We start from the raw sequence: 12,677 nt of genomic DNA on the forward strand, positions 1-12,677 counted from the left end.
CGTAGTGCAACAACAATCGACATATGCTACAGAGTTGGTGGTGGTGTTGTATCGTCTCGACGGGTCCAGGACTGGAAAGGCACTCACCCTTCTCGGACTGACGCCTAGTGCGGGTGCCTCTCGGTTTGGAGCTGCTCCGGCTGGGCTTCTTTCTCCGCCTGTGTGCTCTCTCTATATGTATCTAGCAGTATACTATCTATGTCGCCTCCAGATGCTCAGGTCTTCGTCGTGTCCTTCTCCAGCAACGAACGGGTACGCCCACCTCTTTCCTTCACTTCTTGCTCTACGAAATCTTGGAAGTGGGGGAGGCGAGAGATGTGGTCCCTAATTTGCTGCCTATGGTACCCGTGCATTCAAAAAAATATTATAAGAGAGTAGAGATAATCAATAATTTTTTTAGATCTTTTTGTTAATAATTTACATAGATATTATTGTGAGTGGTCGACGGACAACCGAACTAGTAAAATATTAAATTTATCTTAACTATCCGATAACTGTTCCCTAACCCAAGAAGAAACAGGCCGACAAAGCGTGTCGAGGAAGCTAACCCAAGCTGTGTCCATTCCGGTAACAAATCGAGTCACAGTTGGTCTGCTCCCTACCGTCGCCGTTTCCGCACTTTCCTCGTCACACAAGTCCACCTCCACCGCCGCACGCCGCCGCTCCTCCGCATCCGCGACCGCGACCTCGAGGTCGCCCTCCCTCCGCGCCAGCTGCAATGGCGGCCTCGCCGGACCAATTCCGGGGGCATGCGCGCCTCCCGCACTTCGCGGCCCCGCTCCGCTACGACCTCCGCCTCCGCCCGGACCTCGCCGCGTGCACCTTCACGGGCGCCGCGGCCATCGCCGTTGTCGTGTCCGCGCCCACCCGCTTCCTCGTCCTCAACGCTGCCGAGCTGGATGTCGATCGCGCCTCCATCCGTTTCCAGGTGTGCATTCGCGGCCCCCATCTTTCGATCGAGGCCCTTCTCATCTTACTGACTATATTTTTTTTGTGTTATTGCAGGATTTGGCGCCGACAGATGTGGCTCAGTTCGATGAGGATGAGATCATGGTCATCAGCTTCGACCGGGAGCTGCCCTTCGGAGAGGGCGTGCTCACCATGGACTTCACCGGCACGCTCAACGATCAGATGAGGGGATTTTACAGGAGGTACGCTTCCTCTTACTGTACTAGTTTGTTGTGCATGCCATACTCCAATTATTCCTAGTTGTTAGGTATGTACTCTAGGCTGTTAGTTTCAGTGGCGACAAATTCGTGTTTGGGACCAACCAATACAGTATTTACAGTTGCCTCACTAGCAGGCCAATTGTGTACACCAGGGACATCTGGATACATTCTTGTTGCCATGCATATTACGTGAAAAGTGTGAGGTAGTTACACAGCGGTGACAGATATCTTAGAATCTGTAGTGTCACAGTCTTGCAAAAGGGCCTCTAGCTGAGTTGGTTAGGTGGTCTGAGTAATACTTCTCATGTCCTAGGTTTAACTCCCAGTGGGAGCGAAAACTGAGGTTAAAAAAATCACTCGCTGGTTCCCTTGTGTAAGGGACTATGGTGAACCGACCTATGGTGGGCGGGCCCTCGTGTAAGGGACTGGTTGTGTGGGTTAGCCTCAAAGCGCGGGTTAAGGCCCAAATCATAGGAGGCAGCATCCCCATGTATGAGGGAGCCATCTTTTATAGTTTTTCTTGGCCGGGCTCCGATTGAGCTCTTCTTAGTGAAATACCATGGAAGCGGTCTTTCCCCGGCCGAGTTGTTTTTTTAGTGTCACAGTCTTGATCTGACATCTGATCATGATTCTACTAACAGCCTGATTGGCTGTCTTTGCTGCACAGCTGCAGCTGCCGGCTGCTACTGCCTGTTATGTGTTTTGTGCACAAATTACCGTAGCTGCTCTGACGGAAGGCTGCAAGCAGCAGTTCTGTCACTGCTGCAACTATCACAGTCACAGCCGATCAGAGCCTAATTCTGTGTCAACTTGAAATTGGTCTTTATTCATTAAAAAAAGTTTTTTTTATTATCCAGAAAACTGTCACCAGGATTTTAGCCAGGATGCTGATCCTGAATTCCTGATAATCATGCCCAATATGTGATCTGTACCATCTGATAGTCACCATACTAATGTACTAGTAATCACACAGAGTGCTCCACTGCTCCAGGACATAATTCTCTGCCTACCTTTCTGGCCAGGGTAGCAGCCTGCACTTGTTGCACCCTGCTCCAGTTCATCTTTCTCTGTTTTCAAGTTCCATGGCATTGGATTCACCGTGTGCTTTGTGCTGGATCCTTAGCCAGCACTGGTCCTTGCTACTCCTATCTGCTGCCATCCTAGCTATCTAAGGTAGTGTTACTGTGTTAGTCGTCTTCTCCTCTTTGCAGTCCACAAGTTCTTCCTCTGCCTCCCTGCCACTGGCTTCGCATCTGTGGAGAATCAAGCTCATGATCCCCTCTTCTTGCGCCTCTTTTCTCACACACTTCCTTTCCATGCTCTACTCCTGCTGGCGGCGGCGGTGGTGATTGAATAAAGGAGCCTATGATGATGGTTAACAGGCAATGTAGACAGTGGATAAAAGGGGTAACATAGGGAAAATTGTTGTGAAGGATATGTACCATGTGTAGGGGTGGTAATGGGCTCTAAATTTTACACTATGAAATTTAAGGATCGAGTTGGATTAGGATAGATCTCTAATTGGATTAGGATAGGTCTCTATTCCTATTCATTTTGAACTAAAAATTATTAAGGGCCCTAATTTATTGTGAAGAAATATTTGGATCGTGATCCATTACCACCCCTAACCATGAGTACCACACCAACCTTCGCAAAGAAGAGCCTGAGTAGAAGAGTCTATGGACTCGGCCACAAACCTATGGACTCGACAATAAGTCCGGAGGGAGCCTAAAGACAGGAGGTTTCTAGAACTTTAGATATGGCTAAGATCTCAACCTAACAAATAAGCTTGTAAACATACAACGGGATTCATGTACAACTTGGTAACCGGCTCTGTTTCATTGTGAACTTTGTAACTGACTCAGTGCCTACCCTATAACCGCTGTCCCTCTTTAGGATATAGAAGGAGGTGCAAGGGGACCCCTGATCATTTGAAGATACAACAACAGAACCACCACACGCAGGTTGTAGAGTATTATCTCACATTAAAGCCAGAACCTGTATAAATCCTGTGTCTCTGTGCTGTAACTTTCAACTCTCGGTCTCGTGACATACCTCATATATTCACTATCGAACAATTTTCGATTATGATTGCATAATTCGTATATTCACTATCAAACAGTTTTCGACAATTATTGTGTAATTCTTGGCTTCACTTGTAGACTAGGCACTCTAATCAATTCCCAAGGTAGTTCATCATCTGATCATCAGGCATCTCTTTAGAAGAAGCTCCGATCAAACCATCTGGACAAATACGCTTGTTTGAATTCATATTAATTGATTCCCTTCTAACTAGATAATCTGTAAACCTGGAAATAGACAACTGACTAGTACTCTATAACCTTACCTAATACTAACCAACTAGATATCTCACATAAACTAACTTATCTTTTTCCATAACATGGCGTAGTCAGGTATTCTGTTATTGGTGACATATTTATTGTCAAAGTTAACTAGCACAAGCAGGAATGCAGGATGCAGTAAATCTGTGCATAATAACCATGCCATTATGACTAATGTGCTTGGAGAGAGACCATAAGTTCGTAACTGTTTCTGGAACCTTTATCCATGGAATGTTAAAAAGCAATATTGTAATTTTGGGATATTTTGATATATTAGTGGTTGTCTAATGATGTAATTCGAAATTTTCTTGATATTAATGTTTTTATGTATGAAGTGACCTTTCCTATTGTTTTCTGGTGGCATTTCTTGCAGCAAATATGTGTACAATGGAGAGTCAAGAAATATGGCAGTTACACAGTTTGAAGCCGCTGATGCACGGAGGTGCTTTCCATGTTGGGATGATCCTGCATTTAAGGTGATCAACATGTTCTTTATTTTCCTGGACAATGTTTCGATATATTCCCAACTATGAGAATACAACAACAACAAAGCTTTTTATCCCAAGCAAGTTGGGGTAGGTTAGAGTTAAAAACCCAATAGAACCAAAAGTCAAGGTTCTCAAGCATATGGATAACTGTTTTCAATGTACTTCTATTCAAGGCTAAATCTTTGGGTATATCCCATCCTTTCAAGTCTTCTTTAGCTGTCTCTTCCCATGTCAACTTTGATCTTCTTCCTCTCTTTTTTAGATATATATTAAGAAGAGAGAGAGAAAGGTCTAAGAGACCCAAAAACACAACAACACACTCCCTATGGAGGCCAGTAACACTCGTACATGAAAGGATCCATAAAAAACATCCACACACACTCCCTACAACAACCTATGCAGGGGGCAGCCAAGAAGGAGAGCCCTTTGGCTCCAGCAATTTCCCAGCCTCTTCTTTCCTCATCTGCATGCTCCATAATCAGAGGAAGGCTGGGTGACCCTCCATAAAAAATGACTCTATTACGATGCTTCCAAATCATCCACGACCCTAAAATGATGAGGGAGTCAAGACCTTCCCTGACCAAACCATTTACTGTCTCTGAAACCATCTCCCACCAATCCATAAAAGAGACTGCTGTTGGGGCGAAGGCGAAGACGCCACCCTTCGCTCGATGTCGTCGCCGATCTCACCAAACCAACGGAGGCTGAACGGCCGGCAGTTTCCACCCTTCGTCCAATACGCTGCACGACGAAGGCCTACGACGAGGTCGCTCCGTCTCGCGGCCTCGTCCAACGCGAAGGCCCACGTAGAATTCGGCCCATTGTAACAGGCCCCGCGCGGCTGAGCGCATTACGAGCCCGGTTTGTGAAGGCTTCTCTGTAATGACAGTTTGTAACCCTGCTTTATGGGAATATTCCAGGGATGACCTAGGCGCCTGAGGGCACATGCGTCCTTAATCCATGACGCTGGGCACTCAGGCACCTATAAATACCCCCGCACAGTGCCCTTGAGAGGCTAGATTAACAGAGTGATCGCCTTCTTGAGCTAAAACCTTGTCCGCATTACTTTCACTCCCCCGTTGGATCATCTTGCTCGGGAGAGCAAGTTCCAACAACTGCATCTGGCTGTGGGGCTAAACTATGCAACCCGAACTTTATTAGCAGGTTGTACCAGAAAATCCTTGAGAAGACACAATTCACAAGCAAGTGGTTCAGGGTTTCCCCTTGCTGGTCACATAAAGGACATCTGATAGGGTGATTCAATCCCCTTTTTGCCAAGTGATCAGCTGTCCAACATCTATTTTGGGCCACCAACCAAATGAAAAAACAACATTTTGGTGGAGCCCAAGATCTCCAAACCCTTTCATAGTCCTCCTGCGTTTTTTCGAGAAAAAAAAATCTTCTTCCTCTCTTCTCATTGGTGTTGCGTCTTAGGATCCCACTACGCACTGACGTCTCTGGAGGTCTCCGCTGGACATGTCTAAACCATCTCAACTGATGTCGAACAAGCTTTTCCATAATTGGTGCTATCCCTAGCCTATCACATATACCATCATTCTGTACTCGATCCTTTCTTGTATGGCCACAAATCCAACACAAGATACTTATTTTCCGCAACACTTATCTGTTGAACATGTTGTCTTTTTGTAGTCCAACATGCTACATCATACAATATAGCAGGTCCGATCGTCACCCGATAAAACTTGCCTTTTAGCATCTGGGGTACCCTCGTCATTTAGAAAACCAGATGCTTGATGCCACTTCATCTACCCTACTTTGATTTTATGGCTAATATTTTCAATCAATATCTCTGTCTCTTTGTAGCATTGATTCTAAATACCTAAAAGTGTCCTTTATAGGCACTACTTGACCTTCCAAACTAACATCTCCTTCCTCGTGTAGTGCCGAAATCATATCTTATATATTTTGTTTTAGTTTTATGGAAGATATAAGTTTTGAAGCTTAGTGGAGTAGATCAGCTGAGGTTGTTCCTAAGGATCTCAGAGATGGCTTTAACTCCTTGGTGGTCCTGTGGGGCTTGGAGTATCTGGAGACACCGAAATGATTGTGTTTTCAATGGTGCTCATCCTTCTATAGCTAGATTGCTTACCTCAGCCGGTGATGAGTTCAATATGTGGTGTTTTGCGGGGGCCAAAGGCTTGACCCGCTTTCGGACCTAGCCTTTGTGTTCAACCCCGGTTAGGAGGCGGTTATACCTCTTGTTGTATGTGTGTGCGTGAGTGGTGTGTTAGGTCCTTGTATATACTGTTTTTCTTCTACTAATGAAATGATACACAACTCTCATGCGTGCTCGAGAAAAAAAGTCTAAAACCTTTGGATTCTAGAGTCTCTCACGTAAGGGTGGTAATGAGCTCTAAATTTTACACTATAAATTTTAAGGATCAGATCATATTTGGATTGAGATCTATTTATGTTCATTTTTAACTAAAATTAATTAAAGGCTCAAACGGATCGTGAAGAAGCATATGAATCGTGATCCGTTACCACCTCTACTCCCGCCACAAGCCCACAACTTTAGTTTTCTATTTACTCCTACTCGACTTTCATCAACTAGCACTACATCTTTCGCAAAAAGCATACACCAAGGGATACCCCCTTGTATATCCCTATGACCTTATCCATTACCAAGGCAAAAAGCTAAGGGCTCAAAGCTGATTCTTGATATAGTCCTATTCTAATCGAGAAGTCATCTGTGTTCTCATCACTTGTTCGAACATTAGTCATAACATTATTGTACATGTCCTTAATGAGTCCAAAGTACTTCGTTGGAACTTTATGTTTGTCTAAAGCCCACCACATAATATTCCTTGATATTTTGTCATAAGCCTTCTCCAAGTCAAGTGGAATCATTTTTTATTGAGTCTTCGTACAGGCTAAAACATCCTCTACTTTGTTTTAGAATTTTGAAACATATGATTCACTATCTAAAATTACTTGTGATGTTGTCTTTGCATTTTTTTTATTTCAGGCCAAGTTCAAGCTAACACTAGAAGTTCCATCTGACCTGGTAGCATTGTCCAACATGCCAGTGGCTAAGGAGACTGTCAGTGGACTTACCAAGACTATTTATTATGAGGAATCTCCACTTATGTCAACCTATCTTGTGGCTATAGTTGTTGGCATCTTTGATTACATAGAGAGTTCAACATCAGAGGGTACAAGATCAGTTTTCACTGTCCATTATTTTGACAATTTCTTTCGAAAAGCTTTTCTATTGTTCTTTCCCTAATTCAATTTCACTTCATTTGTTTAATTAGGAACTAAAGTTCGTGTTTATACTCAAGTTGGCAAGACTAATCAAGGAAAGTTTGCACTAGATGTTGCTGTAAAGTCGCTGGATTTATACAAAGAGTAAGTCTGAGTCTAGTTTTGATTCTGAAATGTATTTATAAATAATGAGGCCAATTGGGGCTGAAGATGTGTTTGATAATTCGAGTTATTAATGTACGTACACTGTGATCGGGATTACTAATGGCATTTTCTTTCCTAGTTATTTTGCCACTCCTTATCCATTACCTAAGTTGGACATGATTGCTATCCCGGATTTTTCTGCTGGGGCCATGGAGAACTATGGGTTAGTTACTTACCGAGATACAGCTTTGCTGTATGATGAGCTACTATCATCAGCATCCAACAAGCAACAGGTTTTTGATAATATTTAAATCAAATCCATTTATTTCATAAGCTAATAATTGATGACTGTTGCCAAGATTGCTTTGCTACAATTATAACCAAGTATATCTCCTCTTTTCCCCTTGATATCTTTACTTAGGTAGCAATAACTGTTGCACATGAGTTGGCGCACCAATGGTTTGGCAATCTTGTGACTATGGAATGGTGGACTCACTTGTGGCTAAATGAGGGTTTTGCTTCCTGGGTAATCAATCCTTCCACCATTTTGTTATAGTGTATTTCTGTGTAAAGCTAATTCCTTTTTGTAACTCCTATGTTTCAATAGGTAAGCTATTTAGCAGTAGAATCTTTATTTCCTGAATGGAATAACTGGACACAATTTCTTGATGAGACGACCTCTGGCCTCAGATTGGATGCACTTGCAGAGTCTCATCCTATCGAGGTATTCTACTATTCTTCATTTTCCTAATAGTTATTCACTTATTCTTCATTATAGGCCCACTTCCTGTTGATGGAATTGGCTGCTTTTCATTTTTCTGCATTATATTTTGTGTAAAAGTATTTCTGGTAGTTCTACAACTGTTGTGGTAAAACATTTCGCTGGAGATATGGATATAGACTGTAAGATACATTCAACTTAAATAGAATCAGACACATGACACGTACAGTGATTGAATCATTGCTGCCCTTTGATGTTATTACGATTCAATCAATGTTCTGAAATTTAGATGAACTTTTATTTGAATTATGCATCTTAAATGCAGCATGCTTATGTGTGGTAACTTTGGCTGTATAGCTTATGTAGTCTCCAACAGGCATGGTTCTTGTGTAGTCGTGTACACATACCTGATAGCAATGGAATGTTCGCAGATGTAGGTACATCTCTTTGCCTTTTTAAGATGATCTGAGCGCATAAGACTAAACTCCAGCTGCCTTTCTCATCTCTTCACTACAGCCATCTTCTCCAGTTGTACCATTGCCATCTCTGGCAGTGTTGCCAGTGTCTCCTTACCAACCACATCATGTCCCATCTACCATGTTGGATCGATGGCTTTTTTCTGACACCTCTGCTGTAGAGTCTTACATTACACTTTTAGAGAACTTCAGCAACGTGCCGATATATTGCCAATTTCAGCATTCTGTAGTGTTTCTGATTTCACAATATTAGCATGTCCATTTGCCCTGTTTGTTCAGGTTGAGGTAAACCATGCTAGTGAAATTGATGCAATTTTTGATTCCATAAGCTATGACAAGGGTGCATCTGTTATTCGTATGCTACAAAGTTACCTTGGTGCAGAGTGTTTTCAGGTATGATGTTGTTTCTTGTACGAGTTCTATCGTATTCTGTATCTTTGCTGGTGGAGCATTGCATCTTATCCTCCCTTGCACATTATTCCTTTCATTTTTATCATGAATAGAGGGCAAGTACGTTGTCACATGTTAGCTGTCTCATAGGTTATCTTCCTGCAATGCTACATAGTATTTTAATGGCATGGATAAGAAATAAGATGGAGGGAGACGAGAGAAAGATATCGCTGTTTCGTAAAAAAACTGCCCTATAAGCTAAATTTTGACATTTGAGGCTACTCTGCCACCATTGTACAAATTTTCATTGCAATGCAACACATATCATTCCATCCACAAAATGAAGGGTTGTCGAGTTGCTACAAGTCTATCTACAACTAACAACACTACATTACAATTCACTGTAGAGGTTGTCTTGTGTTTTTGGGTGTGTTGGGGTTGGGAGTTTACTTCTCTTCCTTTACTTTTCTCTATATAAATGAAATTATAAGTGGCTCCTACATGTTTGAGAAAAAAGATCTGATCTGGTAAGTCGTCTCTAAATTGTGTCATTAACTACAAGGCTACTTGTCGCTGCACCTATCCTAATACAATGCATCTTAGCTAAAGATATCCTATCAAATTTCTAAGATAGCTTTAATTAGTATTTTTTCTTAATACAAGTAAAATGACCATTTGCTATGTTTCTAAGTTATTATGTTTGCATACAAATGAAATGAACATTGGTTATTGTTAGTCTGAATCTTTCTTGTCTAAATGTAATGGGCCTAAAGCCCAGCCCATGTAACCTAATATATATGGAATACTCAACCTACTCAAGGTTTAGGGGTTTTACCCCATTCAATTTGGTATATAGCTAGCTTATTTTCCATCCCCCTCCCCTAGCTGCCGCTTGCCCCTGGCTGCCACAACGCTTCTCCTGTCGCTGTCGCCGCTGGGGCTATGGCCGGCCTCCCCTCTCCTGCTCCTCTTCCCTCCCCTCCTCACCCGTTCCCTGTCACTGGTCAGCCGTGGTTGCCTCTCCTGCCCCCTTCTCTAGATACCCGCGCTGCCACCCCTACAGCCGTCGTGGCCTGTGCGACCGTCTTGGACGATGCCTGCTTGCCCCTGCCTGGTGGACTTGGATACCTTATGCCGCCGCCCGCCCGCCCCTCCAGTGCCCCTCCCTTGGTCGGCCGCCGCCGCTGGAACCCTAGCCATCCTTGGCCTGGGTGCAGCCGGCCAGGGCTACAGCCTATCTGTGCCAGCTTGCCTCTTTCTAGCCTGGTGTGGCTAGCCTAGGCCTAGCAGGTCAGGGACTCGCTGCAGCCGGCCTCGACACTGTTGGCCCCTGGCAGTCTCAACACTGTTCAACAATGCCATTTTGTGCCTGAGCACCAGGACAAGAAAATTGAGCAAGTGTACCCTTTGAGGTCAAGAGATGACAAAAATTATCAGATAAAAATTCACTACCAAAGTTCGCGAAATTTTTTATTAGGACCAGAAAACTGGGTGTGAACCATGGAAGCAAAAGACTTGTAAATGGAAAACAACTCAGAGCAGCGTTTTAATGAAGTAAACCCAAGTATAACGAGAATGATCATCAATAAAAATGACATAATATTTATGACAACCTTTTGAAACAAAAGGTGTAGGACCCCAAACATCAGAGTATCAAAAGGTCTGCAGAATGAGTCACTAGAAAAATATGGAAGATGTATTTGTTTTCCAAGATGACAACCCTTGCACTTAAACTAGACTTTATAGGTGTATAACCTAAAAACCTGATTTTAGTAGAGTAGACAAACATGATCCACACAAATGACCAAGATGATGGTGATATTGGGCAACTGACGCAACAGATGCCAATGCAACAGAAAGCACATGAGTCGAAAAGGTAGTGGATGAAGGCACAAGGTACCCAATATGTAGAGCCGTAGAGGTGAGGGACAACTCTACGACGATGGCTAGTTCCAATGACATGCCCTATGCGACGATCCTATACAAAATAAGACGAGTCATCAAATCCAACAAAGACGAGGACGAAGCACTAACGGATGTAGCAGCAACAACTGAGCCCTTTGGAGGATGTCTCGCACCACATCCTCGAGCAGCACGACGTGCTAAAAAATCAGCTAACTTCTCCGAAAACTTAGCAAAGTAGTTTCCAAAGCGGTGAGTGGTGTTTGCAATGCTCACAAGGAAGAGGAAGGGAACGTCTTGGTTTCTGAGCAGCGGCCAACACACTACGGAACCCACACCAATAAAGAAGACAAATTTAAGACGACTCTTTAGCAAGTAATTTAGATAACGCCTTAGCCATTGTGAGTGTTAGAATTGTGAAGCAACCATGTACGAAGTGAATCAAATTCAGGTCGAACTCCCATAACAAATCTGTAGGTGAAGAACTTCTCAATGACTGATGAGCTGGGCATGGAATAACAATACAAGCCTGCACTATGGACTGGACCATCCAGAGAGGTGTCCTTTATGTGATCAGGATTCTGAAACTTTGGATCACATTCTGGTTTCCTGTGTTTTCACGAGGGAATTTTGGTTCCTATTGATGCGCTAATTTAGATTGCATAGTCTTGCTCCTATACCTGATACTGAGTCTTTTTTGGGATGGTGGGAGAAGATTGACAAAAGTTCTGGAGATATGGCTATGAGGGGTCTCAGTTCTCTTATTGCCTTGGGCGCCTGGATTCTTTGGAATCACCGGAATAGAATTTTCTTTGATGGATTATCTCCTAGTGTTTCCGCAGCTCTCTGTCAGGCAAGGGAGGAACAACAGTTTTGGGAAACGGCGGGAGCTAAGGGTCTCTCCTTTCTTGTAGCCACCACCCGTGTCTCTTAGCTTCTCGTTGTAGGGTTGTAATTGTTTCTTCTAGGATCATGGATAGTTTCGTATTTCTTTGTTTTAAACCTCCTTAGGAGGGTATTCGTGTACCGGGGTCTATTTTTGGACCTTTTTTCTTCTTAATATAATGATGTGCCGTTCTCCTGTGAGTTCGAGAAAAAATGTACCCATTAGACGATCAAAAGCTGAGTAATACTCATCAATAGATATATAATGTTGCTAAATGGCATGGCTTTGTTGCATAAGAGTCTGTAAAAGTGCACCGCTGTCCTGAACAAAACATTCCGTCAAATGAGACCAAATAGCCTTAACAGTTGTGAATTTTGACAAACTCATTATCATGGATGGTTTGGTGCTATTAACCATTGTAACCATAACTTTGCCATCATTAATTTGCCAAGTTTTGAGAGCAGCATCATTGTTCCGATCATCAATAAGAACGGGTGGAGCATCAGTCAGATGAAAGAGTAAACCATGACCTCTTAGTGCAGTTTGAACACAAAGCCATTCAGACCATCAAGCACAATGTTGACAACAATAGCATTGACTGGCAATACTAAACGCGAGAAAGATCAACAAAATTGAGAGAGCTGTTCTGGAGTAACTGACAATACTGCATAGAAGCCGCGTACCAACTTGCGATAGAAGAGCAGTGATACCAGAGCCTTCGTCGACTGCAAGAGTGTCACACCCGGTTCTAGGGGCAAAACCGAATGCATAGCATATGTGTGCCAAGATCCATTTTCCACACATATGATGACGTCACAAGTGTAATATATCAAAAGACAATGCAATAAAGGCGTAAAGAGAGTAGAATATGTGACTAACCTGGATTAGGCGAGATAATAGCCCCCTCGGGTACTGTAGCATATATATAGGC

At 43.1% G+C, this 12,677-nt stretch overlaps 1 protein-coding gene across 2 annotated transcripts in view; it reads left to right on the forward strand.

Annotated features, from left to right (window-relative positions):
• The first annotated feature begins 503 nt into the window (after positions 1 to 503).
• LOC103643317 (aminopeptidase M1-B) overlaps positions 504 to 12,677 on the forward strand; it is a 37,847-nt gene continuing 25,673 nt past the window's right edge. For both annotated transcript variants that reach the window (XR_002266394.2, XM_020546704.2), the window contains exons 1-9: positions 504 to 928; positions 1,006 to 1,151; positions 3,885 to 3,987; positions 6,989 to 7,175; positions 7,278 to 7,371; positions 7,511 to 7,664; positions 7,793 to 7,897; positions 7,979 to 8,095; positions 8,848 to 8,961. Coding sequence is in view for 1 of the 2 variants with exons in the window: in XM_020546704.2 (XP_020402293.1) it covers positions 719 to 928; positions 1,006 to 1,151; positions 3,885 to 3,987; positions 6,989 to 7,175; positions 7,278 to 7,371; positions 7,511 to 7,664; positions 7,793 to 7,897; positions 7,979 to 8,095; positions 8,848 to 8,961 (1,230 nt within the window). In the remaining variant the exon portion in view is untranslated. The remainder of the gene's footprint in view (positions 929 to 1,005; positions 1,152 to 3,884; positions 3,988 to 6,988; positions 7,176 to 7,277; positions 7,372 to 7,510; positions 7,665 to 7,792; positions 7,898 to 7,978; positions 8,096 to 8,847; positions 8,962 to 12,677) is intronic.

Source organism: Zea mays, chromosome 1 (genome assembly GCF_902167145.1).
Source record: "Zea mays cultivar B73 chromosome 1, Zm-B73-REFERENCE-NAM-5.0, whole genome shotgun sequence".
In the NCBI taxonomy this organism is placed as follows: Eukaryota; Viridiplantae; Streptophyta; class Magnoliopsida; order Poales; family Poaceae; genus Zea; species Zea mays.